The 27,629-nt window shown below is 41.5% G+C and overlaps 10 protein-coding genes across 10 annotated transcripts; 4 read left to right on the top strand and 6 right to left on the bottom strand.

The window, feature by feature from the left end:
* The first annotated feature begins 104 nt into the window (after positions 1–104).
* Positions 105–1,265, top strand: C8Q69DRAFT_470059 (hypothetical protein). Its single transcript, XM_028630807.1, has 4 exons — positions 105–318; positions 374–709; positions 782–891; positions 978–1,265. The coding sequence occupies exons 1-4, from the start codon at positions 153–155 to the stop codon at positions 1,074–1,076; spliced, it is 711 nt and encodes a 236-aa protein (XP_028484040.1). The 5' UTR covers positions 105–152; the 3' UTR covers positions 1,077–1,265.
* Positions 1,266–1,465: 200 nt separating this feature from the next.
* On the top strand, positions 1,466–2,095 carry C8Q69DRAFT_470058 (hypothetical protein; the record flags this gene model as incomplete). The annotated part of the gene is made up of 3 exons (XM_028630806.1): positions 1,466–1,573; positions 1,652–1,833; positions 1,913–2,095. Coding segments are annotated over exons 2-3 (184 nt in total), but the record flags the coding sequence as incomplete, so codon positions are not given.
* A 1,902-nt stretch (positions 2,096–3,997) lies between these two features.
* On the top strand, positions 3,998–6,028 carry C8Q69DRAFT_433879 (membrane transporter). The gene is made up of 5 exons (XM_028628524.1): positions 3,998–4,245; positions 4,300–4,361; positions 4,421–4,833; positions 4,908–5,507; positions 5,569–6,028. Exons 1-5 carry the CDS (start codon positions 4,081–4,083, stop codon positions 5,889–5,891), a joined length of 1,563 nt encoding a protein of 520 aa, XP_028484038.1. The 5' UTR covers positions 3,998–4,080; the 3' UTR covers positions 5,892–6,028.
* Positions 6,029–7,672, bottom strand: C8Q69DRAFT_470055 (Metallo-dependent phosphatase-like protein). Its single transcript, XM_028630805.1, has 4 exons — positions 7,367–7,672; positions 6,813–7,297; positions 6,437–6,717; positions 6,029–6,364 (listed from the first exon to the last, which is right to left on the bottom strand). The coding sequence occupies exons 1-4, from the start codon at positions 7,497–7,499 to the stop codon at positions 6,103–6,105; spliced, it is 1,161 nt and encodes a 386-aa protein (XP_028484037.1). The 5' UTR covers positions 7,500–7,672; the 3' UTR covers positions 6,029–6,102.
* A 449-nt stretch (positions 7,673–8,121) lies between these two features.
* On the bottom strand, positions 8,122–8,742 carry C8Q69DRAFT_445334 (putative mismatched base pair and cruciform DNA recognition protein; the record flags this gene model as incomplete). Its single annotated transcript, XM_028629058.1, has 2 exons — positions 8,122–8,553; positions 8,632–8,742. The coding sequence occupies 2 exons, from the start codon at positions 8,740–8,742 to the stop codon at positions 8,122–8,124; spliced, it is 543 nt and encodes a 180-aa protein (XP_028484036.1).
* A 493-nt stretch (positions 8,743–9,235) lies between these two features.
* C8Q69DRAFT_291356 (indoleamine 2,3-dioxygenase subfamily) lies at positions 9,236–11,302 on the bottom strand. The gene is made up of 2 exons (XM_028627017.1): positions 10,796–11,302; positions 9,236–10,739 (listed from the first exon to the last, which is right to left on the bottom strand). The coding sequence occupies exons 1-2, from the start codon at positions 11,084–11,086 to the stop codon at positions 9,564–9,566; spliced, it is 1,467 nt and encodes a 488-aa protein (XP_028484035.1). The 5' UTR covers positions 11,087–11,302; the 3' UTR covers positions 9,236–9,563.
* Positions 11,303–13,169: 1,867 nt separating this feature from the next.
* Positions 13,170–14,963, bottom strand: C8Q69DRAFT_403741 (putative tRNA splicing protein; the record flags this gene model as incomplete). Its single annotated transcript, XM_028628012.1, has 2 exons — positions 13,170–13,592; positions 13,836–14,963. The coding sequence occupies 2 exons, from the start codon at positions 14,961–14,963 to the stop codon at positions 13,170–13,172; spliced, it is 1,551 nt and encodes a 516-aa protein (XP_028484034.1).
* Positions 14,964–16,081: 1,118 nt separating this feature from the next.
* On the top strand, positions 16,082–17,783 carry C8Q69DRAFT_291256 (putative BAR adaptor protein). The gene is made up of 3 exons (XM_028627016.1): positions 16,082–16,456; positions 16,514–17,578; positions 17,635–17,783. Exons 1-3 carry the CDS (start codon positions 16,273–16,275, stop codon positions 17,655–17,657), a joined length of 1,272 nt encoding a protein of 423 aa, XP_028484033.1. The 5' UTR covers positions 16,082–16,272; the 3' UTR covers positions 17,658–17,783.
* A 214-nt stretch (positions 17,784–17,997) lies between these two features.
* C8Q69DRAFT_470043 (hypothetical protein) lies at positions 17,998–19,017 on the bottom strand. The gene is made up of 2 exons (XM_028630804.1): positions 18,422–19,017; positions 17,998–18,365 (listed from the first exon to the last, which is right to left on the bottom strand). The coding sequence occupies exons 1-2, from the start codon at positions 18,531–18,533 to the stop codon at positions 18,118–18,120; spliced, it is 360 nt and encodes a 119-aa protein (XP_028484032.1). The 5' UTR covers positions 18,534–19,017; the 3' UTR covers positions 17,998–18,117.
* Positions 19,018–19,473: 456 nt separating this feature from the next.
* Positions 19,474–20,462, bottom strand: C8Q69DRAFT_470040 (hypothetical protein). Its single transcript, XM_028630803.1, has one exon. It carries the CDS (start codon positions 20,277–20,279, stop codon positions 19,965–19,967), a length of 315 nt encoding a protein of 104 aa, XP_028484031.1. The 5' UTR covers positions 20,280–20,462; the 3' UTR covers positions 19,474–19,964.
* Positions 20,463–27,629: the final 7,167 nt, after the last annotated feature.

Below are 27,629 nucleotides of genomic sequence, written 5' to 3'. Positions count from 1 at the left end.
ACCACATTGGATGTTTCCATGGTATAAGACTCGGACATGCGGCTACCGAAAAGGATAAATTGGTGCAGGCATCATCGCCCTGTCATTTTCTTCTCAACGTAGCTGAATGTTGAAACCATCGCGCTTCTCCAAGTTCACTGACTCTCATCATTATGGGTCCACTGACCATCACTAATAAGTCCCATTTCGACGAAGACGATGCTATTGTAGTAACCGGAGAGAATGCCAACGCTATATTCGGCCTCCATATAGCTGAAGGCCAGTGGTCTTATTGGGATTTGGCAGAAGAAGAAATTATATCTATTCCGCGTCATCTTCGTTAGTATATCATATCCTTGATTTAGGCGATCAGTGTTTGACCAAGTCGGCGAAGAATTAATCTTGCAGGAAACTGAAATTGAGCAATGGTACTCAGATTCCGTTCTTCGAACACGCCTGGAGGCGATCTTTGCGACTACTTTGGCGTCAAGGAAACGCGATGTTCTCTCGGAGTCCACGAGTTCGGCGAAGTCTACTCTATACCAAACCGCACGTTGGGTTTCTGGAGTGCCCTTCTCGGCTAAAGGCGGTTATAGGGGTCGGCGCATGAAAATAAATACTCTGATCGACTATGCATTATGCCATGGACAACTGGAGAAAATACAAGATATCAAACTACTTGTCAACGTGGTGGATTCGCGAGATAACAAATGTGCTAGAACAAGTCTGGGTGAGTTCTCAAGCTATGTGTTACGGCTTTAACTGTTGCAATCGACTGAATTCACTGATAATTTTATGCCAGCCTTGATCAATTGGGTTCGTGAGGAAACTGGAAAAGACAGAATTCCTTTATTTGCAATCTCTGTGGATGGCGATAGCTTTATGTTTACACGGCTAAATATCGACTATTCAGTAAGATACGCCATACTCGCGACTTCTGACGCCTATCTCCCTTTACCATAGTACGTTGATAACTAACAAGGAGCTCTCGTGTTTAGTATACCGTACACTACACCTCATTGAGCACGGGCGCAAGACGTAACCGGGTCATATCCCTTATTTCCCGCTTCATCGATCACGCTATATGCTCGATATGAGATGTATGGTTCTCGTTGGATAGCAGACCAGCAGATGTAGCTCTGTGTGATACATGGGTGCAGAAACTAGTTCTAATTCTTCTTGTTCGGGAGACTTTGGTTCTGTAACAAGCATAGGGAAGCCTGAATAGAAGTAGGCGGTATTACCAAATTCGGCCGGGGCGCTGAATGCCTTTACGTTATATAGACTACGTCTCTAGATATTAGAATATCATTGTCTGTGTATAAAGCAAACGCCAGGTGATCTGCAATCATCTCTTATACAAAGTTCCCATATGGAATTGGATCGAACCTACTAGATTACTAGATTACTAGGATCTAGATTCTTTGGGTGCTAGAGATAAATATGGGATCAAATCCTCCCTAGACCTAGAGTCAAGCAAGCAGTTCAGATTCTCCTTCCGTGCTATTAAAGATTCGACAATGATAAGGCTAATAGATATGGCCAAGCTCAAGAGAAAAGTTAAAGGAAGTGGTAAAAAGCTTGCTCGTATTGAGTAGGTATCTATGACATCCCCCTTTATTGATACATAAATGGCAGCCCACGAGGGACCCACTAAAGAATGATCATCTAGTGAATTGAAAAGATAACCGTTTTTCGCGATATTAAGCCGCTTCTCTCGCTCCAAGAGCACAAGTAATAATGTCGAGTGTGATAACTCCGTTGCATGACTCTTGAACCCTAGTTACAAAAAGATCGATGTCAATCCTTTACTACACAATTTCGAGATTGATATATTGCTTTGATTATGTCGCGGTATGCTTATATTGGACTCCTGCCTGCCTTGCACGATCATAGCTATTTCTGGGATGTATACAAGCTGACACTATGTTAGAATGGTTCTTATTGCAGCACGATTCTGAATCACTGGAGCATGAAGGAGCCTTTTCCAGTTAAGGTTACACTGCGGAGTTCTGCACACGGGGAATTGATTTTAAGGGAGGAATCTCTGAACGGATTAAAATAGGCTCGATGGGATTGTATCCCCAGCATCTATACAATGAAAGATAACGAATATGTATATACATACTTATTCAGTTAGTCACATTCAATATTCTCAGGAGTATCCGATGCCATAGGGGGTTTGAATGTTCTTTCCCTCTCTTCTAGATGTCGCTAATATTGACACGGGCAGGCCTCGCATACTATTAAGCCCTGTAAGATTATACCTGTTGGAAAGCACGACGAAAATGTTACCAGTAAATGTAGTCAGACTGAAGAAAGGTAGGTAGAAATGCTCAATACTTACCAGACGAGTAGATTTTGGAACCCTCCTTTCCGTAATTCAGTATTGCTGGAGACTAGGTTTCCAGTCCCCAAAAAGCTTGGAAATTTCCATTTCCTATCCCAACTTGACTATATCATCTCTTTGAAGTGTTTAACCATCACATACGACCATAGGGTGTGGAAAACAGGGCTTCCCGTCCGCTCAGCCGTACTTAAGCCACACGCCGGCAGGTTAGTAGTTGGGTGGGTGACCACCAGCGAATCCCTGCTGTTGTATGTTTTCGTCTTTTTTTTGCTATAAATAGCTAGTAACTCTATAGGTAATACTCGACTGCATTCAACTGCCACAAAGAAGATCCCGCGAGAATGTAGTGCACACTCTTGTCAATAATTGCTCGACTCAGTCTCTCCGCGTCCCTGTTATATCGGAGATCTCCTTTTCGAATTACTGATGCTTTTTGACAACCTGGGAGAATGTGTGTGATGATTGTCGAATCCTTTAGCACGGAAGCAAGATCTGACCTGATCGACTTGAATTGCTTGCTTGACTCTAGGTCTAGGGAGGATTTGATCCAATATTTATCTATAATACAAAGAATCTAGATCCTAATAATCTAGTAATCTAGGAGGTTCGATCCAATTCCATATGGGAACTTTGTATAAGAGATGATAGTATATTATATAGCGTTTGTTTTATATACCAATAATAAGACTTTGATATTTAGAGATGTAGTCTATATAATATAAAGCCATTGAGCGCCCTGGCCGAAATTGGTAACACCGCCTACTTCTATTCAGGCTTCCCTATGCTCTCCACATCGGCTATCTACAGTCTATGCTTGGTAAATTTCATTGATGGCCGCGATAAGTATGAGAAATTTGTTTGTTATACAAATAGTAAGTGACTGAAACGCAATTCTCCGATTTTACCTCTGCTAATCCAAATTCATTACAATCTGATTGTATCCATAGGAACAATGTTTATTGTGCTTTTGCTAGGCGAAATATCTTCTATTTATCCTGCAGCTGGTGGCATGAACATCCTTTCCCCTCCTCCTCATCGATCCTAGTATACGAGGACTAACCCATTTGAAGCTATCATTTTAACCCCCTCAGGTTAGTTTCACCGGGCTTTCCAACCCGTGAAGTATGGCATTGTTGTCCCCTCTCCGCAGATATAGTTAGCAGGCCGGTCATGTGACCGGAGTTGATTGCCTGTCGAGCGATGGCTTTTTTATCCCAGTCATTTCTCAATAATATTAATATCTAGTCTGTTTTCGTCTTAAACTCCGTCGTATTCATCAGCCTTATCATCAAATTTGGCCAATTGCATGCTGCACTGAATTGGTTTGTGACCATTATTCCGCCGGTCTTTCGTCGTCCCTGCTTCACGCCCACCAATTGGTGGCTCTAAACTGGGATATCGCACGCGACCAATTTCCCCATGTCTAATATCTGCCAGCCGGAACGGTGAGAGGTCTTAACACTTCAACGAGGTATTGATAGGCTATACATCTTCCCATCTTGATGCTCATCCCCGCGAGAGGAGAGGATTTGTATCGAGGTGGCTAGCATCGGCGATGGCTTCGAACTATTCCTTATCGGGAAAACATACAACCCACGTGCGACAATGTCCTTCTTGTCTGGAGCGATAAGAGGGGTTTGAGCGAACATGTATTTAGAGATCTGGTCAGAACTGTCCCTGCTATATTCCTGGTGAGTCTGCCTCTTTCCTTGTGCTCTTGGTCATTTCCATTGCATTTTTCCAACGTCAGCATGGACACAGATATCGCAAAAGGGCCTCAGGTCAAGCCTGACCATGTCGCCGCGGAGCTTCCGACGCGGGATCATGAGTCTATGGACAATGGCGATGCGACAGAAGTCGTTGCTTTGGGTAGTGTAGATCACGCGTTGGCTGCGAAAATGCGCCTTGTGAACGAGGTGCGCATGAAATGAACACGGTACCTTGAATATGTTTATTCTGACTCTTCTTAGGCTATTGAACAACTTGGTCTCACTGGATACCATGTCAAGCTCTTTTTCCTGAATGGCTTTGGGTAAGTTTACGTGGTGTCTCTGAATACCCCGCCGAAAAGGATTCAAGCTTACAAGATAGATACGCCGTGGACTCGCTGCTGCTCTTTCTCATGAGTATCGCTGCCAGCCAAGTGGTCTTGGAATATAATCCACCATTCACCCACGGGGCTCAGCTGGCCTTCTACATTGCTCTATTTATCGGAGCTCTTTTCTGGGGGTCTACAGCGGATATTGTTGGACGCAAGTTTGCCTTCAATTTCTCGTTGCTCATTAGCGCAGTATTCGCCATTGCTGCCGGTGGTGCGTCCAGCTATATCGGCTGGGCAAGTCTGGTTGCCGTGTCTGCCTTTGGATCCGGAGGCAATTTGGTCCTTGACACCACTGTTTTCTTGGAGTATCTGCCCGGGAGTAAGCAATGGCTTCTGACCTTATTGGCGGCATGGTGGGGGGTCGGTCAGTTCGTGGCTGGAGTCATCGCGTGGGGATTCATGTGTGCGTACTTTCTAGCCTCAGAGACCCCTTGAGCAGACCCTTCACGTGCATTAATAGAGCTAACTCCGAAATAGCCAACTACAGCTGTCCTAGTGATGGATCAGTCCCATGCACCAAGGAGAATAACATGGGATGGCGGTATCTGTTTTACACCTCAGGTTCACTGGTATTCGTCATGAGCATCGCGCGTGTCTTGATCATCCGCTTCCATGAGACGCCAAAGTATCTCCTTTGTCAAGGACAGGATGAACTGGTCGTTAAACAATTGCGGTCCTTGGCGGAGAAATACCACCGTCCATGTGATCTTACCCTCGAGCGTCTCGAAGAATGCGGGCAAATAACTACGACTCACGCGAATAAGCCAACTTCTCCTGTCGAGATCTGGGTACATGTGCGTGGCCTATTTTCTACGAAACGACTCGCTATTTCCACAGCGCTAGTCTGGTTCTCCTGGGCTCTAATAGGTCTGGGATACTCACTATACTACGTATTCCTGCCTGATTACCTAGCCTCTCGCGCTGAGAAGTCTGGCGATTCATCGGCATATATCACCTGGAGGAACTATGCCATTACGAACCTCATGTCTATCCCAGGCCCTATAATAGCTGCTTTCATGTCCGAGACAAGGCTTCTGGGTCGGAAATACACAATGGCCATCGGCGCCATTATGACCAGTAAGATCCAGCCGCTATCCGCTATACTACTAAAGGGACCCCCAACTGATTGGATCAATAGTGGTCTTCTTCTTCGCTTACACCGCAGTGCGTACTGATGCACAGAACCTTGGCTTCAGTTGCGCTATCTCCGTCACTATCAACATCTACTACGGCACATTGTACGCCTATACGGTGGAGGTCATGCCTTCCGCACACCGTGGAACGGGGAATGGCATTGCGGTGTCTTTCAACCGCCTCATGGGAACCATGTCAGCAGTTGTGGGCACATTTGCATCGACTTCGAGTTCCGTCCCGATCTACGTTTGCGCAGCCATGCTGGGTGTAGCGGGTATCACGGCCGTTCTCTTTCCGTTTGAAACGCGGGGAAAGAGGAGCGTCTAAAATATGCAAATGATGCATGTTCTATTCATATGATCGTTTCCTCGTTGATGTTATCTATCAACATGATGTATATATCCACCATTATTATGAATGTCCCGTTTTTACTATATGTTGCACTAAGGATTGCGGATTTGACATGATACCAGCAAGGTTGTCCACACTCAAGTACTTGAAATTAAGTTACCCAAGACTACACGATCCATAACTATCCTCATGTAAAACTATCCACAACAGCAGGATAGTAATCTTCCCCATACGTCCTATTCAAAACCACATGTCCGGAAACCGTCCCGTCCTCCAACCTGACCCACGTCTCAGTGTGAGAATCTAACGTCCGTTCGTCAAGTAAGATCTGTCTCGCACCGCGCGTCCAGCTCCCATAGCCTCCATATCCGCTATGGCGGCCAAAACAAAGAAACAGCCCGTTCCCCGTGAGGTTCATTCCCGGCAACGTGCTGTTCCAGCGATAGCACCTGTACATGTACAAAATTCGCGAATTCAGCTCGAGTCATCGCTGCGGAATCCTATCCGGGAGAAATACGCACCAGTCATCACCATGATCGTGTCCACTAAATGTAGCTATGAGTCCTTCTGTTGAAAGCAGCGCTTTCATAAATGGAATATCCTGTCCGTCGTAGGTGGTTCCTGTCTGCGGCGCTAGGGGGTTATCGTCGTTGATTCCTGGTTCGTGGTGCGGGTCGACTCCTGCTTCTTGTTGGAATGCTAACATTGCTTGTATGGGGATGTGGAAGAAGGCGAGGGATGGGATGGTGCGGTTGTATTGTTTGGTGAGTTGGGCGGCGGTTTGGATGAACCATTTGGCTACCTTAGGATATCGTTAGCAACTAGTATATAATACAATATAATATAATACATCTTTTAATTTGATGGGAGTCACTTAATGTGTACCCACTGACTTACCGATTCATCAACCCATTCACCCAGCGCAACCTTCTCCCCATCCCCATCTAATTCCTGAAAACAATTCCCTCCCCTACTATCGAAAAACCACAAAATCACCACCGGCCCCTCCTCTTCATCCTTTCCCTCACCAGCCCCAAAAACAAGTAAATAATAATTCGACACTCCCACTTTCCCCACTTCCCCCGGAACCATCCGCCCCGTCAAACTATTCGGATATCGCTTCTCGCGAGCGAAAATCTCCGCTCGGGAGAGGTTATAGTCGCTATCGTGGTTGCCGTACGTGGATGCCGAGAGGAGATCACGGTTTATGAGCGGTTGGACGATGGTGTCTATGTAGGAGGAGGAATTGGAGAGGTAGGTGTCTTCGCCGGTGATGAGGTCGCCGTTGAGGATGGTGAGGTGGGGTTGTTCGATGGATAGGATGGTGTTGAGGACGTGGGTTGTGTTGGTGTCTTGTTGAGGGCCCCAGGGGAGGTTCTCGGCTGGAGTGGATGGTTAATATCATGCTTAGGGCATGGATGGGTTGAATGGTAAGAAACTGCTAATTCTACCTTCGCCATAGTGCAGGTCGGAGAAGATGGACAATTTGAATGTTCCGTCTTTTGTGAACCGTAGAGGTGGTGGTTGTTGTTGTAGGGAAAATGCCACGGCTGCAGTGGCTATTATTGCTAGGAGGAATAGCATCGCAATTGTTTAGCTATCTCAGCGCGAATGCATAATCCCCAAGATTGAAGAATACACTTGACAAGTATATATACCCAATTTATAGAGAGATTATATATTTGCGGGGTTCTTTTAAATGTTCGCTTTAGCAATAACTTGACTGCATTATTGATGCATGGTAAGTCGCATTGGTGCCGGCACGTTGCATCACTGACTCGTCTGAGAGGTCGGATGTATGCATGCATGCATGACAACGCTAAGCAGGTGCCTTATCCTTACCTACCCGGCAATTTCATCTATAGCCTGCGTGAACAGTAAGATATATGAACATGTTTATATATGGCTCTACGAGACCATGGCTTCTTGAATGTTTCAATATGCTTCACTGCATACAGTATGTAGTTGATCGAGTCTCAAGCACATACCCTAGCCTAACCTTCATTTTGAATATCACAGTATGATAGTAGCAATTAAAAGCGTCATTTCGATAATTGGTATCGTGTAGACTGAACTAAACTAGTTTAATAAAAACACATAGGGGAATCATGAAACCATCAAGATCGCAACATGCCATCGCCCAACTCAAAAAGCGTCGAGTCGTCGAAGGTCAATCAATACCTTATGAACCCATCCGTTGTTCAGTTTAGTTACCTCCCTTCTCCTCAATCTCCGCCTCCGCACCACGCTGTCTAGCCTTGCCCTCATCGTGAATCTGGCGATACTCCTCCTCCTTGGCCCGATCACCAGTGATAGCAGCGCCGATGCTGCCCAGAGCGCCCTGCGCGCGGTCCGTGTAGCCCTGGCCCAGATCCTTCAGCTGGCCCTTGGCTTCCTGCGCCTTGCCGCTCTGGTTCTGCTCAGCACCGGTCTGGCGCAGGTTCTCGTTTCCAATCACGTTGCCGGCGAATTCTTTGGCGGAGCCAATGGTCTGGTCCCATTTGCCGCTGGTGCGGTTCTCGTCGTCCTTCACGGCGGCTCCCGTGTTGGGGTCTGCGGAGATGGGACCGAGCTTTGCGGTGGTGTGGGAGGCTTCGTGCTCGGCTTGGGCTTGTTGCTTGGTGGTTTCGCCTTGGGCCTGGAGGATGTTGTTAGTGATTTCTTGTTTCTTTTAAAAGTATCGAGCAAGTATAGGGGAATGACGAGCTTAACATACCTTGTCAGCGTTGCTACCAGTGAGAGAGCCCAACGCGCTCTGGACGGCGCCAGTCGCGGAGTCAACGTAGGACTTAAGAGTAGAAGAGGAAGCTCCGTCGTTCGAAGACATTTTGGTATAAGATAATGTTAAGTAGGAACTTGGTTGTTCTGTTATGTGGTTTGACGAAGATAGCTCAGGAGTAGATGTAGATCCGTGGTTCAGTTGTGATTCTGGAACTTTTTCTGACAACTCATCCAACAGACGATGAGCACCACCTTTATATACCCCTCTCATTCATCCATGTCTGATATTCTCGAAATTCACTCGCATTCCTGGTCTGATATCAATGACATCACCTAGAATATATTTCTTGGCTGGATCCGGATGTGTGACGTCACCTGTCACGTGATGACATCGGCCTATTGAGATAACGAAATCCAACAATGTTCTGCGAGGAAACAAAACAATCTTCCACGTGGAGCATGACACGCAAGCGGCAAAAGACAAACAGGACCGTTGAGCCGCCATGGCGTGACGGCTGTGCTTGATCGGCGTGCTGCTCGTCATCCATGATGTCGCTCGGAGTGGTGTTCTAGAATTAATTCGTGAGACAGGATTACCGAGTAGTAGTAGCATGTTGGACGAGAGGAAAATCAATCTGAATATTAAGAAACTGTCTTGATAGGACATTATGCTCCTTCGGTAACCGAGACCCATATGTACATCTCTCGGAATGTAGACGGTTCAACCGTAGCACCAGCAGGTCAAGGTGAGTTGAGTGGCTATGCACGCTCAAGGAAATCTCTGTACGACAAAACGAAAGCCAATGCCTGGAACCCAAAATGCCAAATAGCTTTCCATCCAAAACGCCAGCCAGAATTTTATATAAGAAAAGGTCGTACACATCATCATCCACATCGTACACGGGCAGTTGTAACCCGACAAACACACTACCAATGGCAGATGCCGCCTTCACTGTCATCCATGGCCCACGTGCCTGCCATGCCGACGATCTCGATGTGACCGTCAGCATGCTCGTCAACCTTGCCTAGAGAGGCAAAGCTAGAGCCTGCCGGACCATTGCTCAGCAGACGCCTAGCCCAAGCATCGATGGCTGGTTCGCCTGTCTCATCGCGCGCCTGTTTCAGGAACGGAATCAATGCTGTCCCTCCCGTGCCGCGAAGCTTCTTGCCTCCCGGCTTGTTCGAGTCTCCCTGTCTGGTATTGGCAATATTCATGGCGATCGGCCGCTTAGGGCTGATTGACCGTGACTGGGTTCGCGACTGTCTGGATTTGATGATAATGTAGCGCGACACCATCTGGATGTGCTTGTCACGCAACTCCCGCAACATCGCGAGACATGCATCGTAGGCAGTGCTGAGGGCCTTGTCTGACCGACGCGCTTCAACATACTCGCGAATGTTGGCGACGCTGGTGACATGTTCGAGGAACCGTCGATGTGGACCGGGCATGTACTCTCGCATCTCATGAATAAAGTTGTGCCGTGCTTTGGGCGCTGCACCGTCTGAGGAATTCTCATCCTTGTCACTACGGGTGACGCCAGTTGGACGATGCTCTATGCCCAACACGATATCGAAGAATTGGATTATCGAGCTCTGCGCGTTGCTTCCACCGCCGTACTGGCGGTAGTCCTTCTTTCCGCTACCGTCGTCGTAAAACAGGCCATTGGGTAGGCCTGCATCCTGCATGTTCCTGCTGCCTGCGAGGAAGGGCCGGATACGGTGGTAGAAAACGTGAGGGTCACAGTTCTCATACATTCGTTGGAGGATAGTACTAACATCATCCACGATCTCCGCGAAATCCTGGAGACACTCGATGACGACACTAGTATTTCCTAATCGGGCAGCAGAAATGGCCTGCAGCATCAGGGGGATACTGGGTGCCGCGCGAGCCTCAATGGCTACGGAAACGAGGTAGAACCATTGTTCGTCCATCGAGCCCGTGAAGGTGTTGATGCAAGCGATGTTGCTGAGATCATCCGCCGGCTCATCAGGGAAGATGGGCCGGTAATTCCACAGGCAGAGACCAGCATATGTGGCAACCGGAGGCATCTCCAGACGCTTGCAGACCTCGAATAGAGGAATCGTCAATTGAGGTGGAATCCGCTAGGAAGATAATCAGAACGGTCTCACGGAACCCTCTCTCACCAAACTTAGCTTACCTCTGCCGGCTTGTCGCCACCCCAAACATAACCATGCAGCATAAATGTCAGGACGGTATACGCTCTTCTCCATTCGGCGTCGGTATGGAGGTACTCAGTGGAGAGAACGGTCAATCGGTCAATTGTCTGGCGGAGTCTCTTGCTCAGCAAGAGCCTCTGCAGGCTGGCGACAATCGACTCCCATGGCGCGTAGTACGGGTCTGGTAGAACATCTAGTGGCAGCTCCGGTGGGAGAAAGCCATGATCTGGTGAGATGCCGTAGTCGGCGAGGACAGGGACCGGTGGAATCATCGTGCCGTCGACAATCCGTCGAGAAGGACAATGATTCCCCGAATGAAGGATATTTTGTCTTGGGTGTGAAGTGAAGTGAAGGAGAATAGATACAACGACCTCACGTGGCGAGACCGGTGACAGGCTTCCAGAAGCCTTCGTTGATGTTCCGGACTTCGGAGGCGACTGTTACGTCTTAGGGCTAGCCACTCCTGCCGGATCCGGTAATCCCCAGGAACTGGGTGGCCAACACACAGTAGGGTGGATGGAACGGTAGACAGCAAAGGGTAAAAAGAGGAGTAGGAAATGTAGAGGGCACAAAACAGTGTACCTTCAATAATAAAGGAGTATGAGAAAACTCAAAAAAAGTAAACTTATGGCGTGATTTTCCCCGGTAAGAGTGAACTGCAAGGTACAAGCGCCGCGTGCCAAGTCCGAGGAATGTACGCACTCCTACCAGATAAGATAGAGAGCGCTGGGGAGGAGGGTCCAGTATTTAGGAACCCAGCGGGCCAAGGAAAGGTCGTGAGGGACAACGGAAGCAGCGGAGAGTTGCGTATGAGGGGAACGGGGAGGGTTTAAAAAAGAACAGAAAAGAAGAGACTCAAAAAACGCCCGCTCACGCGACACGGAACCTTGAGGGTCACGGCGAGGGGAATACTGGGAATAGTCAATCATTTAGAGTAATCAGTCACCTTCTGGACCGTCCCGGGTCTCCCCCCTAAAGCTAAAAAAATATTGACGAATTTCTTGGGCTTCGGGAATATCCAGGGAACCGCATGAGACGGACAGGGTGCCAGACCAAGAGCAGAAGTTTCCACGGCCAGTAATTAGTAGTTGTCGGCGACATTCATTGCTGACATCAAGTAATGACCATTATTATTAATCTCTTGTTATTAATCTCTTGTCGAAATGGGAAAACCGCGAAATGTAGGAGACAGAAAAGAGGCGTGGAACAGCCTAACAGGTAAGCTCCACGGCCTCCCCAACTGACCGTGGGACAAGAACGGATCCGACATAGGAGTTGGAGAAGGTTGTTAGACCGTTAGACGATTGCGTCGTCAGTCAATCCCGCGCTGGAGTGGGCCATGAAGCCCCTCATCACGACGACGATGGCCGTGTGGAGAGAAGAGGAGAGGAGAGGATAGGATGGCAGTGGAAGAGAAACTGCCGTGGTCGAGGTCGAGCAGAGGGTCAGCGCATCACCTAGATAGCTTGGTAGTCAAATTGTCAGTTATAGTTATCAAATTTAATATGATCCGGTGCTGCGGCAGCCCTGTTTGGGGTTGGATGGAGAGAACGAACTAGGAACTAAGTGATGCCACTTCTTTCGCAGTGGCGTTGCTGGTCGGGTGGAAGCGAGAGGGGAGGTGAATTAGGGCGAGTGCTAGAGAATGAACCGGAGGCGGCACCAGCACAAGGACGAGCGCAGCAGGCGTGGACGATGCCGTTCGGTTGTTTTAGTGCGCGCAACCGGCAGCTCTCGGTTACACCCACGCCACCCCATTTTGGGTCTGCGGTGACTCGTGAGATCCAACGGTTGATCCTGTTTGGAATCTGGGATGATTAATTGTTATTGTTGTGATATAACTAACTACGGTCAGAGAATATAATAATACCCCAACTTAGGATCGGTCCTCATGTCAGCAACGGCAGCAATGTCCTCACAGGACTAGATCTAGCATGTCACAGAGTACTTAACTCTACTAGTTACTTCGTCACGGCGTACAAATTTGTTCGTGGATATCCTATCCATCTACGAGGCTAGCTTAGCCAGATCGGGCCAATGTCTATGGTACGCTAGGTAGCAATATCATAATCGAATCCGGGTCAAGAGAGGAGTGTTCAAGGTCATTAAATATTCTTCTGTACAGATGCCGCTCAGATCAGACCTAGAGTACATCAAATTCATCCATCCATAGGTTACGGAAGGTATTACACATCATGCCAACGCCAAGCCCCGAGGAAAATAATAGCTGCCAGACGAAGAACCCACGGCAAAAGAGCGTCTGCGCTGGATAAACAATACAAAAGACGGACAAGAAGAAGAGCCTCGGGATTGACCAACAAGGCCGTCCATAACATACAGCCCTCGTATCGAGACTTAGTGCGCACTCCACTGGATGGTGTTCAGGTCGATACCCTCCTGGACCAGCTCCCACAGTGGGCTCAGCTCACGAAGGAAGTGCACTCGGTCCCGAACGGCCTGCAGCACGTAGTCAATCTCTGACTCCGTCGTGAATCGGCCAATGCCAAAGCGGATACTGCTGTGAGCACTCTCGTCACTGCTGCCCAGCGCCCGCAGCACGTAACTGGGCTCCAGGGAGGCCGATGTGCAGGCACTGCCCGACGACAGCGCAATATCCTTCAACGCCATCAGCAGGGACTCGCCCTCGATGTAGGCGAAGGAGACGTTGACGCAACCCGGGTAGTGTCTGTCGGGATCACCGTTCAACGAAGTGTGTTCCATGGAGAGAAGACCGTCCAGCAGACGCTTCGACAAGCGTTGGACGTGCTTGGTGTCATACTGTGTGTCTCTGGTCAGCAACGAGTCAATCACTCAATATGGGAGTGACCATGATGTCAAATCAGCAAAGCGACAACCAAGTTCATTACCCCTGCTACGCACGTCATAGAGCTTGGCAACACGCGGTCAAGCGTGCAGCTACCGCCAAGACATCTTGGAAAGCCATGCATATTTCGAGCGAATAATCATGTTGGTTGAAGAGTGTGTATGGAGAGACAGGAAAAGCGAAAAGTTGGGACTTACCTCCATATCCTCCTTGGCGATGCGACAGGCTTCGCCAAAACCAACCACCTCATGAGGCGCGAGAGTACCGCTGCGCAGACCTCTCTCCTGACCACCACCGGTGATGATGGGGTCAAGACGGACTCTGGGCCTACGGCGAACATAGCAGGCTCCGATACCCTTGGGACCGTAGATCTTGTGGCCGGAGATGGACATCAGGTCCACGTTCCACTTGTTGACATCAATCGGGATCTTTCCAACCGCTTGAGCGCCATCCGTGTGGAAGAAGATCTTCTTGGAACGACAGAGTTTACCGATTTCCTCGACCGGCTGGATGACACCAATCTCGTTGTTGACCGTCATGATGCTGACCAACGCCGTATCCGGACGAATGGCGGCCTCGAGGTCTTCCATCTTAATCAGTCCATTGCTCTGCACGGGAAGGTATGTGACATCGAATCCCTCGTCCTGAAGATGTCGGCAGCTATCGAGAACACACTTGTGCTCTGTCTGGGAAGTGATGATGTGCTTCTTCTTGCCGGAGCGACCGAAGAATCGAGCAACACCCTTGATGCTCATGTTGTTACTCTCGGTGGCTCCACTTGTGAAGATGATCTCCTTGGGATCGGCCCCAATGAGACTGGCGACGTGCGATCGCGCCTCCTCAACGGCCTTTTCCGTCTCCCAACCGTAGGCATGTGTGCGGGAGTGAGGGTTGCCGTAAAGGCCCGTAAGGAAGGGAAGCATCGCATCGAGGACGCGAGGGTCCAGAGGCGTGGTTGCCTGCATGTCGAGGTAGATGGGACGAGTGCCCTCATCCATGATAGTGGCGTGCTTCAGGATACCAGCTGATGGGCTCATCGAGGCATCACCCGCTACGGCAGAGCCCGGCAGCGGAACATCCTTCGGCTGCACGCCCGTCTGGTTCACGAAAGCCTTCTGCTCGGCTTTGATGGCAGCGTCGACGTTAACCTGAGCGCTACCAGGCTTCGTTTCAGAGACATAGCAGCGCTTGGAGGCAGTCGACCGACCGGGTCCAGCCAGAACCCGCAAGGGCGGCGAATGCCTCAGGAGGCTGTTGGACGACGACAGGCGTCGTGCGTAAACCCGAGACGCCTGTCTCAAGGCAGAGGGTGCCACGTTAGACATGTTGTGATAGAACTCTGCGACGGTACCGAAGCAGGAGGTACGGTGTCGATGCCAGAGTTGGTATGGTGCCGAAGAGTTGAGGTGTGTTTTATCTTTTCGAGGTGGGAAAAGTTGGGATCTGATTATATCACCAAGTCTTGGCGTTGCTCGGGCCTCATCCACTAACGCCGCTCGGGATTATCTGATCGGAGCTCGGGGTTACCTCACCCTTTCGGACATCGGAAACGACCCCAGGCATCTCTTTTATGGTATGGATGTTGTCTCCAGGCAGCGAGAAAACCATAGCACACGCAAAAGGATGCTGAAACACTGGTGCCTCAATATCAGTGAGTGATATGATATTCAAGGCCTTGATTCAGGCTGAAGTATTGCTGGAACAGTTATCATTCAAGCCCAGGCCAAGGCGGCAAGGGCGGCAGCTCAGCGTATCCCCAAACCTCCAGCCATAAAAGATCAGAAAGTTGCAATTGTTAGATCCATTGCCAAAGGCATCGAGTTGTTCTCTGTAAGCTGCATAGAATAATAGCCGGAACCTGTCGGTTGTAAATAACTCCGCATTTTGCCGGATATATATCAGTTCCCCATTGTTGAACCAATAGACGTGAACAGCACTTGTTCTCCTCAATGCAGAGACAGATGAGACAAATAAGGACACTATATAAGCGCTAGATGACAATGTCCAAGAGGCCTCAGAGGAAAAGGGACAAGAGATTGAGAGATCTGTAGTGAATGAATTGAAGACAGCAAGGTGATCTTTATGAACACCTTGTGCGCCGCTTCGGCTCGTCTGCTCCGAGCGAGCGCCACATCCAGAACAGGGAAGCCAGCTCACGTGATATCTCGGCTCCGGCAGTCCAGTTATCCATTTCTAGGTTGAGTTGCTGCCCCTCTCTCCTGTTCGACTTCATTCTATGCCAGGTAGCCATCAGGAACCCGAGGCTTTTATACGAGAGTACTCTACTCTACTCGTCTCACGTCTTGTGTGATTCAGTAACCAAACCACCAGCCTCATCGAACACCTGTGGATCTCCCCTGGTGAGCCTTACCAGAGTTAGTGAACTATCGTGAGTCCCTTATGTCATAGCTCAGCCACAAGGTCAAGGATCACTCTCCGCTTCCAGAAAGCGCAAGACGGCGTAGCGGACAGTTTCCGACCGATACAAGAGGGCCACTCCACCCCACCGTCCGGCAGTCAGCTCGAACATCCAGAGATTGCTTGCTCCCTTAACTTTTGTTTCAAGGGCTGCTTCATCACTCACTACCCCTCATCATCATTCTGGCAACGATCTAACGGAGGGGTACAGCGAAGATGAGTCTGAGGGGCTTACAGAAGAGCATCGTCCGGGCACCACAGACGTTCAAGGCAAAGTTCAATATAGGAGAGCACACCAAGGATGCAGTCTATATTGATGCAGACCGGCGCTTCCAGGAGTTGGAGAAGGAGACCAAGAAACTGCATGACGAGTCCAAGAAGTACTTCGATGCCATTAATGGTAGGGAACCCCGCGTCTCCCTGGACAGAAGCGTCCGATATTGACTACCCACGGTAGGCATGCTCAACCATCAAATCGAGTTTTCCAAGGCCATGACGGAGCTGTATAAGCCCATCTCCGGTCGCGCATCTGATCCCAGCACGTACACAATCGAGGGCAATCCAGAAGGCATCAAAGCGTGCGAGGAATATGAAGCAGTCGTCCGCGAGCTCCAAGAGAGTCTGCAGCCGGAACTAGAAATGATCGATAGTCGTATCATCAGCCCTGCCGACCAGCTGCTCGAAATCGTTAAGGTCATCCGCAAGGTGGGCGTCAAGCGTGACCACAAGCAACTGGATTATGATCGACACCGCGCCACGTACAAGAAGCTGCAGGAAAAGAAGGATAAATCCTTGAAGGACGAAAAGGCACTCTACAAGGCGGAAAACGATGTGGAACAAGCTACCCAGGAATTCAACTACTACAATGACTTGCTCAAAGAGGAACTACCGAAGCTGTTCCAGCTTGAGGCGGAGTTCATCAAGCCGCTGTTTCAATCCTTCTACTACATGCAACTAAACGTGTTCTACACGATGCACGAGAAGATGCAGTCAATGAACATCAGCTACTTCGACTTGACTCTCGATGTCGAAGAGGCGTTCGAGAAGAAGCGTGGCGACGTCAAGGAACGAGCGGAGGCGCTGACTATCGTTCACTTCAAGACTACGGGTGGACGCAAGCCAGGCAGCAAATTGACACTACCCGGCAAGGATAAACTGGCCCGTGAGGAGAAGGGTAGTCTGTCTGGACGCCGCCAGACTCTAGATTCAACCGACAACCCACCTCCCCCGTACTCTGCTTCTCCCGGAAGCACGTCAACTTTCGTCGGTCGTGCAAACAGTACCGGCGGTAGTGTCCTCTCTGCGGCTGCCAAGTCGAAGGGACCTGCCCCTCCACCACCGAGCAAGCCATCCCGACTCAGCTATCAACCTGAGACTGTTACCGCTCTCTACGACTACGAGGCACAGGCAGCTGGGGATCTCAGCTTCTCGACGGGAGATGTCATTGAGATTGTACACCGCACCGATAACACAAATGAATGGTGGACTGGCAGGATTGATGGCAGGGAAGGACAGTTCCCAGGTAATTTCCTGCATCCTCGGCTTATTTTTCAGCGAGACGCTAACTTGTGGTTGCAGCCAATTACGTGCAATTGAACTAACAAGCATTGACTATTCCATCCCCAATCGTCGTTCCTGTTTTCTTTTGGAGAGCTTTCCGTAGCTCTTCCGATATCTCTTGATTTTACAGGATGTTTTACTGCCATAGATAGAACTACTTTGCATGCATTCTTGTCTCCTGTACATAGTACCCCAGCTTGTTTGTTGAAGCGAAGCGCGGAAGGAGTCCCTTATCGGCGTTGTGGGTTCATCCTATAGTGTTCACTTAGTTTCCATTAGTTGCATGGGCGAGGATGCTTGAATCTCTCCAGTTTACTGCTGACCTAGAACCACGTAATGGTTGTACTAGTGTTGACAGTATAACAGGTCTTAATCAAGACATTTTGACCTTACCATTGCATTTTTCGTGTCTGGCTAGCACCACATTAATTCAACTAAAGCAGCGGCCAACTACAGATTCCATGTCCCCAGCATTTGTACGACAAAAGTACTCTCAGTCCATCACATTAAACCGCCATAAGTCCCTCCTTCCTCGTCCAATTGCTTATCCTTGTGGATATAGTCTTTGAATCCCCTTTCACCCTTCTTGAGATCATCCACGAGCCTTTGTATCTCACTTTCTTTCTTGGGTGACTCTTTGTTCCGGACATGGCTCTCTTGCGCATGGACCTCATTGGCACCATCGTTGTGATGTCTGTGGTTGAAAATCTCCTCCGAAAACCAGCCACGGTGGTGAGGTTGTTGAGAGTCTAGATGAGGCGTAAGCTTATAATCGCAGTTATATCATTCCAGATGCCTGGCTTACTGGACGACATGGTCTGAGGTGGAAGATCTTGAATTAACTGTATGGTGTACGCTTTCTTGGTAGATGAATTGATTCCAGGAGATACTAGCAACGGGGGTTCGAGTTCCCTCATTCCATTCAAGACCAAACTCAGCACGCTTTATATACCTTGTGCAGAACTATATTCTCCGTTATTCATGGTAGACATCATTTCCGCAACCAGGACGGAGGGGCGATGGCGGGGGGGATCCGGGGAAAACGCAATAAACTTTTCTAGATACATGTTCTCACATATACGAGATATATGAGAGGGGTATAGTCCCAAATACGAGCCAGAAATTCAATTATAAGATCGAAGAGATCGCAGATAGGGCTCTATTCTGTGCCCATACTGGCAGAGACTGGTGAGCCTTTTCTCTACATACTACCGTAGACCTTGTTCGGATTGTTCTGGACTCGATGCGATGATTGACATCTGCAGTTTGGGCATAGCGATCGATCTCCATGTTTCTTCTTCCATATGACATGGATGATATTGCTTTAGCTCAGCTTCCAAGGTTGTATGCGTCATTAAGTTATCCAGGATCACATGCGGGTCGAAGAGTGGCCGAATCCGGAAACACAAATTAGCGAATCAGATGCCGAGGATTTTTCCGGTATATACCATAGCGATCTGTTTGCTTCACGACGCGCAAGAGAAACATGAAAATAATCCTTTGAAGAGTGGTATATTTGAAGTACTGGAATTGGGAATCTGATGTACTGTATTTGGTTGGTGGGAAGTTAGACTTGTGGATTTTAGTACATGGGGATTGCTTTTGCAAAAGGTAATCTAGCCTATCGGGGAGTGTCACATCATTTTTATTTTCTCGTTCTAATAACATCATAATCAAGCAAGATTTCGTTCCTATTGGATGTTTTCCTGGGTGCGTATTGGAGCAGCGTATGTGCAATTAAATCCTATCGATTATGTCGAGTACAGCTACCTTGTAATATACCTTGATGTTTGCAAGCATTGGTATAGCCATCCTCAAAGACCTCAAATTACAATTTATTCCGGTAGTTGAGGTATATTCTGGTCCAACAGTAATAGCTTACGCCTCAACAGAAATCTCGCCCAGAGGCAACCGCACCCACGTCGTCTCAGGAACCACCAGACCTGACACTACTGCATAGAAAGCAGCAGCTACACAGATCACTGTTAATGCCCCTCCAGCTTTATTAAACTGGACACTCCGAGCCGGGTCCAATGTGGTCATGAAGTTTGCGATAGCAGAGTCAGAATGCAAATATCAGGGTGAAGAATAACAGGATAATAGTGATGTTTGTCTTGAGCGCTGCTAATAAGAATGCCGCAGTTGAAAAGCACCAGATGATGAGGAATATCCCTAGCGTGTATGTGTATTCGTGTCGGTTGCCCTTGTACCCTCCTTCATAGTAGTGCTGGAATCGGAAACATGGAGTAGCTCATCCAGAAGACCGCATATGTGCTGCGGACTCTGATTCCAAACGTGTTTCCAACTCGAAACTCCACGAGTCCGACAACGAACTGGGCGAGTCACTCCTATGAAAACAGCGAGTCCGAATACTCTTTGATTAGAGCTTTTACCCCAAAACTATAAAGACCAAGAACAAAGGTAGTGACTGCGAATCCAAAAAGCCCCAAAGGACCGGAATTTTCAAGTTTTATGTACGGAGGAGCCAAAACTCGGGAGACAGTGTAATTGCAGTTTCTCTCCTGAGAACCAGGCTGGTTCCTCCCGGTCATTTCCTGGCATGTCGAATCTCGTCTCCTTCTGTTTCTCCGACATGCGATCTGCATGCGAAGACATGGGAGTGTCTTTGGAAGAACTGATACATAACTGTAGATGTGTATCATTCGGTCAATCTCCTCTGGACTTCAATTTCACGTTAATATAAATTTCCTAAACACTAACCGGTCCTCAAAACCTAAAAGTTAAATAACCTTATTTAGTCTACATTCTCCAGATTAGTGCGGAGAGAATCTGCATCCACTGTCTACAAAAGCTGCAGGATGATTCATAATCGTCTCCGCACTCCGATCACACTAGTGGTGGTCGACGATATTAAAATAGGGAAGTCAATCGGTGGAGAACCACATATCGTATACAGAGAAAAGAAACCTACTTCCGTTGGTCTTGTGGCCATTGCTAGATGTAGTGCTGAGTTTGATACCGATCTAATCTGTGGGCGCATAAATTCAGAAAGATAAGAGGTCTGTATTCGTCATCATCACAGCAGCGTCCCTTGTTCGTTCTATTATCTCTTGAAGTGTTGCGAACTGTAAATCCACAGTTGTGAGAACGCGTTAATAAATGATGTTCAATAGTTTTGTCTAGCAATTATCTCAACAGCAGATGCACCTCAATGTTTACATCATAAGTACCTATATAATTGCTGTGCAAGTAGGGGGGAAGAGTGATATCAAGAAGTCTAGGTTCCTCTAATGCTAAAGATGTCGCTACATATATAAGGTTATATGACCTATATTATATGCCTCTACACCAGATCTGGCGTAGTAGGGTCCCTTCTTAAAGAAGACCTATCCTAAGGCTTAGCAATAATATAAAAAATCTTAATATAAGAAAATACTAATATAAATATTAGAATACTAATATAAGAACTATTCCTTTTTAATAAGCGCTTAATAAATCTCTTTTAAGACCTGTATAATCCTATTATTTAGAGCTGCATTTATTACATCTATTAAATTAAATATTTCTAGAAAAATTAATATTAGTATATAGTGGGCTATATTATCTGCTATTATTAATAATTAATATACCTAATCTCTTAAATTATTAATATATTGCTAGTAACAGATCTTTATATTCTATATTATATCTAGTATAAAGAAGTTATTATCTCTTATATTAATACTTTAATTAAATAATATAAAATAATATTATACTTAACTACCTCTTAATAATATAGTCTTCTTAATAATTGCTGCGGGTTTTATAAAAAGCTTTTTTAAAGTTCTTATACTTGCTATACCTTATTTTATTCTTATATTTATAAATATTTATTATTATATTATTATATTTGCAATTATTATATTATCTTTAAGTATATAATTATTAATTATAGTAGTTATATTATTGCTATCCTTATTATTATTTATCCCTATATTATTATTCTATACTTAATGCTATAATAATAATATAATATACTCTCTAGCTAGTATTTTATAGTTAGCTAATATATTTTAATTAATTCTAAGTCTAATACTATAGCAATTATATTATTTATTATCTTATTTTATCTAATACTATATAGGATTACCTAGCTAATATATATATTTATTACTTATCTCTAAGATAGACAGTAGTTTATATATTAAAGCTAATATCTCTTATTATACTTTATAGGGGACCTTATACTTACTAAATTAGAAGATTAATATTTCTTAGATTATATAAGTACCCTTATTTATTATCTATAGGCTATAATAATATAAAGAAGAGCTATAGAATATATAATAGTAATTATACTTAGGGTAATATATCTTATTATTATATTAAAGCTATACTATAGAATCTATTAATATATAAGAATAATAAATATACCCTTAAGTATTAAAGTCTATTAGCTATTTTATTGCCCTTTTTATTATAGAGACTATTTTAATAATTATATAGATTCAGGTATTATATAGCTTTATATATTATAGTAAATAATTATATATATCTAGGTCCTAAACTATATTAACCAGGCTTTATATATTAAATATTGCTATATCTATATATCTTAGCTTTAGATATAATTTCTCTCTAGATCTATTTTTATTTTATTATATATTAAGAATAATAATACCTTTTATTATACTTAGTATATTAGATTATTAAATAAATATATTATAATAACTAATACTAGCAATATTAATAATTAACTATAAAATATAATATATTAAAAAGATAGAGCATAAGTTAAGGTATAAGTTAAAAAAATAAAATTATAATATATAAAGAAGTATAATTATAATATAATATATAAATTAAAAAAGTAAAACACAGGTTAAAGATATTAGTATTTAAGATAGAATAATTAATATTAATTATATAAGATTAGTAGTACTTAAAGCTATATTTTAAAAGATAAAGTTATTATAGAAATTAGTGAGGTATAAGTATAATAACTATCTTATTTAAGTAATAACCTAAATAAGCGGATCTATTAATTTCTAAAGCAGTTTTATCTTACTTCTAGATATAATTTATCTAGTATTTATTTTATACTACCTATTAAAATCTCTATAATAATTCTAGGATATCTTTCTTAAGATTAATAACAGGTTCCTATATCTTATTGCTGTCTTTTTATTTTATTAAATATTAATCCCCTGTTTAATAAAGAATATAATAAATTTTATATTTTTTATAACCCTATACTATAATTAGAGCCGGTAATTATATTATCCTTTAGTAGGTATTAATATAGGCTTACTCTAAGTAAATAATTAATATTATAGGATAAATATCCTAGTCTTTTAAAAGGTCTAACTTATAAGCTAATTATTTAATATAGTATTTAATCTTAAATAGACCCTTTATTACTAGCAATAACTTTAATAATTATAATATTATATACCCTACCTTTCTAAGATATCTAGTTAAGTAAATATAAATATTATTATATAATAATAATAGCTTATAGGTAGTATTAAATATTAAGGCTATTCTTACTTACATAAGATCTATAGTATTTAATATAGTAGTATAAATCTATTCTTATATAGTAATAAAATTATTATTAATATTAGTTAGACCTAGTAGAATATAAAGATAAATACTATATAGAATCTTAAATAGCAATATTTTAATAGACTTATTAGGCAGTATATTATTAGCCTATTTAATATTAAATAGTATTATAGCTTAAGCCGCCTTATATTACCCGATTAAAAGATAGTATAATATTATCTCTATTATAATATTAGTTCTTTCTAACTAATTATTAATATTAAGATAATATACTGCAGTTATTTTAAGCTTTATATAATATATCTTAAATATCTCCTGCTAAAAGGCGCTTATAAACTATATATCTTAGTTAGAAATAATAGCTTTAGGCAAATTTTAATCCTTAATAACTATAATAAATAATACCTATACTTATTTTATTATACCCTATAACTTATAACCTAAAATAAATTATATATATTATAAGAATTTATCTATTATAGTTAGAATAATATTATATTCTTAACTTTTAAATAGTCCTATAATAAAATCTATAGCCTAGATTTTAAATAATACTAATAGCATAAGAATAGGTTAGCATAAACTATATTCCTTATATATACAGCGCTTTACTATCTAATATACTAAATATAATAAGATATAATCCGCTAGCTCTATATATTCTTTAGGAAGGAAAAAATTATTCTTTAGCAGAAAATAACTCTATTTAAGGCCTAGATAGCCTAAGCTATTATATACAATTTTAAATATTTCTTTATATAATATATAGAGAATATATAGGCAATATAGTTCCTTCTGCATATTATATAATATGCTGTCCTTTATAAAAAATAAATAATATAAGGCATTATCTAATACTGCTAATTATTTATTAATCTTCTATATAATAATATAAAATATAATGTTTTTAATAATATTTTCCTTAATATATTCTATAAGGCTATTATCTAGCCCTAGTAATACTATAATAGATATAACTATCCCTATAAATATATTTACTATATCTATAAGAACCTAGTATAATATCTATTATTTATCTTGCATAAAATCCTTATAGCTAGAAATATAAGATAGCCTATTAATATTAAAGTAAACATACTCTTTATAGTATTTAATAATTATACAGGGAAGAAATCTAGCTAAATAAAATATTTAATTATTAAGTCTATAATTCTATTATATTAGGTTCTATCTTTAAAGAGCATTTATTAATACAATATAATCTGTTACTACTATAAATAGTCCTAAATTAAAATATTAGAATAGCTTAAATAATGCCTAAACTAATATACTGCATTTTAACTCTATAAACTAATAATTTTATTTAGCTTTAGTAAGCTCTTTTAATAAAAATAAGATTAGATATTTAATACTATTATCTTCTATCTAGTATACTATAATATTATAGCCTTATTTTTTACTTCTATTAATATAAAGCAGAAATAGTTTAATAAAATCTAGGTATATTAATATAGGAGTTAATATAATATAATCTTTTAAAAGCTATTATATTGTCACAGTGCTAGTATAGAGAATTATATAAGGAGTTATATAATCTCGCGAAGATATCTTTAGCGCACAGCTTAATCTAAATTTAAGTTCCTTAAGCTATATTTTATTTACTAAGCCTGCCTATAACAGCCTATTTTAATCTAAATTAGCTAAATAAAGATCCTATAGCTAGTCCTAGTATTAACTATCTTATTCTATTTATTCTAACTTATTCCCTAAGCCCGCACTTTAATATTATATAGCTCCTATCTAAGAGTTAATATTATTAATAATATTTACCCTAATTCCCCTATTCCTGCCAATAACTTTAAAAGAGTTTATTAAATATATTATTGCTAGCTATAGGCTAGAATAATATAATTATTATTACTTAATATATAAATATATTAATAAAGCTAAGACTGCTATAAATAAAATAAATTATTAAGCTAAAGTATACTTCTAAGAGCTTTAGTAAGAATTTATTGCTGTTTAATAAAGACTTAAATAAGAAATTACTAAATTTAAGGCTATCTAATAATATTAAAAGATCTAGCTCTAAAAAAAAGAATAGCAATATATTTAGGCTATTTTTAAAAGGGATTAAGCCTGTTATATAATTATATCTATTATAAATATACCTCTATTTATATCTAAACCTAAGCCTAATATTAAGAGATTTATAACTGCTCTAATAGAAGCATCTAAAATACCTATTATTATATTTTTTTTCGCCCTTAAATTTTTAGAGAGACTTTTTAATCTAAATAAGTTTAAAGGTAATTAAAAGGACTTTTAGCACTTTATAGCCTAGATTTAAGGGAAGATAATAATTAACTAAGACTAATTTTTAACTCCCTAGAGCTATATAGCCTATATAATTAATTACTTAAAAAATATATCCTATACCTAAGTATTATTATATATTAGAGATAGGACTTATATTCTTAATAATTACTAAGAGATTCTAAATATCTTAAAGTATATATTTAATAACCCTAATTATATAAATAATATATATAATAAACTATTTAATCTCTATTAAATTAATAAGAAATTTAAAATCTTTTTTATTAAATTCTAATACCTAGTACTAGAAGGAGAAATATCTAAAAAAATATTATTTACCCTGCTTAAGCAAGCTATTAATTAAAAATTCTAAGGAATATTATTATATAATTAGCCCCTAAGTTATAAATATTATTAATTTGCTAAATTCCTATAAGATCTTAAGAACTATTATTATTAATATATTATAAACTAGCTCTCTGCTATAAAGACTTATACTATTATTTTAAAATCTATTTAATATATTTAATCTTTCTTACCTACTTTAAGTCTTGCCCTAATTATAAAATATAATAATTAGCCCTAGAAAAGCCCTATATAAAAGAGTAAATTAGCCTTAATATAGCTATATAACCTAATAGACCTAAGTATTTTTAAATGCCCAGGTAAGAGAAGATATAGCCTATTATATTATAAAACTAGCGCCTGCTTTTACTATAGCTCCCTAAAATATTATATTAAAAATTACTTATATTTAGATAACTGCCAGAAGATCTAAATTATAATTATATATAAATTTTATCCCTAGACTTCCTAAGCAATTTAATTCTTAAACTTATATAATTTATCTCTTAGCTAGTCTTTAATAAAAAGAGTAAGCCTAAAGTAAATTATAGCTAGGCTTAAAAACTATATATTATCTAAATCTTCGCCGCCGCTATTTATAAAATTAATCTTAAGAAATACTTATAATAATTAAAATTAATAATATTATTTATAATATTAAAAAAGAAGAAGAAAAAGATTTATTTATTAATTTATACCCTGCTTAATACTAGAGCTAAAAGATAAGAATTTATAGATTAAGAATAGGCTAAAGACTAAAAATTAGAGTCTATCCTCTTAAAAAGCTTAATTACCCTATATATATTTAATAAAAGAGAATTAAAGGATAAGAAGATTATATATTATATTTAGATAGATATAAGAATTAAGGATTATTTTAAGAAAGATATTAAGTTCTATATTATCTAACTAGCGCATTACTCTATTATTTTAGAACTCCCCTAGTTAAAGTACTATAACCTATACCTATAATTTATTACTTATAATATTGCTTTTAATAATAATTATTATTAAAAGAATTATAATATATCCCTAAAGCTAATTAAGATATCTATCTTATATAATATTCTTTTAAAGACTTTGCCTTAATACCTGCCCCTAAGACTTAGAAGACTAGAAAAGAGAAATATAGCCTTTATTTCTTTAGCCGCCTATTTTACCTATACTTAAAAAAATGCTTAAATATTTATAATTACCTTAAAGGACTTAGATGCTGCTCTAAGGATTAAATAAATCTAAGAAGAAGACTCTGCCTATCTATTGCCTAAAAAGTTTAAAGATTATACTAATATCTTTTCTTCTAAAAAGGCTAAGCGCCTGCTATTATATTATTCTTATAACTATAATATTAAGTTATTAAAGAAGAAGTTACTCCTCTTTAAATCCTTATATATTATATTCTAAGATAAATTAAAAGTCTTAAAAAAATAGATTAAAAAAAATTTAAAAAAGAGATTTATCCGCCTAAGCTTATTACCTACTATATCTCTAATTCTATTTATTAAGAAGCCTAATAGAGAGATATAGATTTATATAAATTATTAAGCCTTAAATACAATAACTATTAAAAATTAATACCCCCTACCTTTAACTAAGGAAACCCTAAATAATTTAAAAAGAATAAAGTATTTTATAAAGATTAATATTATTTCTATATTTAATAATCTCTATATTAAGAAAGGATAAGAATATTTAACTACCTTCTATACCTAATTTAGCCTATTTAAATTATTAGTAATATTATTTAGCTTAATAAAAGCACTAGCAATATTTTAATAGTTTATTAATAATACTCTATAAGATTACTTTAATATCTTTTATACTATATACCTTAATAATATCTTAGTATATAGTATAACTTATTCTAAATATATTTAATA

Source organism: Paecilomyces variotii, assembly GCF_004022145.1.
Source record: "Paecilomyces variotii strain CBS 101075 chromosome Unknown C8Q69scaffold_7, whole genome shotgun sequence".
NCBI lineage: Eukaryota > Fungi > Ascomycota > Eurotiomycetes > Eurotiales > Thermoascaceae > Paecilomyces > Paecilomyces variotii.
Note: the sequence above shows the minus strand (reverse complement) of the source record. Positions and strands in the feature narration are given on the sequence as shown.

What these genes read in the sequence shown, in the direction of transcription:
- C8Q69DRAFT_433879 (XM_028628524.1), top strand. Translation starts at nt 4,081, where the DNA reads ATGGACACAGATATCGCAAAAGGGCCTCAGGTCAAGCCTGACCATGTC. An exon ending in AAATGCGCCTTGTGAACGAG is followed by an intron (nt 4,246 to 4,299) that starts GTGCGCATGAAA and finishes GACTCTTCTTAG; the next exon opens with GCTATTGAACAACTTGGTCT. An exon ending in CATCGGCGCCATTATGACCA is followed by an intron (nt 5,508 to 5,568) that starts GTAAGATCCAGC and finishes TTGGATCAATAG; the next exon opens with TGGTCTTCTTCTTCGCTTAC.
- C8Q69DRAFT_470043 (XM_028630804.1), bottom strand. Translation starts at nt 18,533, where the DNA reads ATGAGGGAACTCGAACCCCCGTTGCTAGTATCTCCTGGAATCAATTCA. An exon ending in ACCTCAGACCATGTCGTCCA is followed by an intron (nt 18,366 to 18,421) that starts GTAAGCCAGGCA and finishes CGCCTCATCTAG; the next exon opens with ACTCTCAACAACCTCACCAC.
- C8Q69DRAFT_470059 (XM_028630807.1), top strand. Translation starts at nt 153, where the DNA reads ATGGGTCCACTGACCATCACTAATAAGTCCCATTTCGACGAAGACGAT. An exon ending in ATCTATTCCGCGTCATCTTC is followed by an intron (nt 319 to 373) that starts GTTAGTATATCA and finishes AAGTCGGCGAAG; the next exon opens with AATTAATCTTGCAGGAAACT. An exon ending in GGCTAAATATCGACTATTCA is followed by an intron (nt 892 to 977) that starts GTAAGATACGCC and finishes TCTCGTGTTTAG; the next exon opens with TATACCGTACACTACACCTC.
- C8Q69DRAFT_470055 (XM_028630805.1), bottom strand. Translation starts at nt 7,499, where the DNA reads ATGCTATTCCTCCTAGCAATAATAGCCACTGCAGCCGTGGCATTTTCC. An exon ending in GTGAATGGGTTGATGAATCG is followed by an intron (nt 6,718 to 6,812) that starts GTAAGTCAGTGG and finishes CGATATCCTAAG; the next exon opens with GTAGCCAAATGGTTCATCCA. An exon ending in CACGATCATGGTGATGACTG is followed by an intron (nt 6,365 to 6,436) that starts GTGCGTATTTCT and finishes GTACATGTACAG; the next exon opens with GTGCTATCGCTGGAACAGCA.
- C8Q69DRAFT_470040 (XM_028630803.1), bottom strand. Translation starts at nt 20,279, where the DNA reads ATGATACACATCTACAGTTATGTATCAGTTCTTCCAAAGACACTCCCA.
- C8Q69DRAFT_291256 (XM_028627016.1), top strand. Translation starts at nt 16,273, where the DNA reads ATGAGTCTGAGGGGCTTACAGAAGAGCATCGTCCGGGCACCACAGACG. An exon ending in GTACTTCGATGCCATTAATG is followed by an intron (nt 16,457 to 16,513) that starts GTAGGGAACCCC and finishes TACCCACGGTAG; the next exon opens with GCATGCTCAACCATCAAATC. An exon ending in CAGGGAAGGACAGTTCCCAG is followed by an intron (nt 17,579 to 17,634) that starts GTAATTTCCTGC and finishes TTGTGGTTGCAG; the next exon opens with CCAATTACGTGCAATTGAAC.
- C8Q69DRAFT_291356 (XM_028627017.1), bottom strand. Translation starts at nt 11,086, where the DNA reads ATGATTCCACCGGTCCCTGTCCTCGCCGACTACGGCATCTCACCAGAT. An exon ending in GTGGCGACAAGCCGGCAGAG is followed by an intron (nt 10,740 to 10,795) that starts GTAAGCTAAGTT and finishes TTATCTTCCTAG; the next exon opens with CGGATTCCACCTCAATTGAC.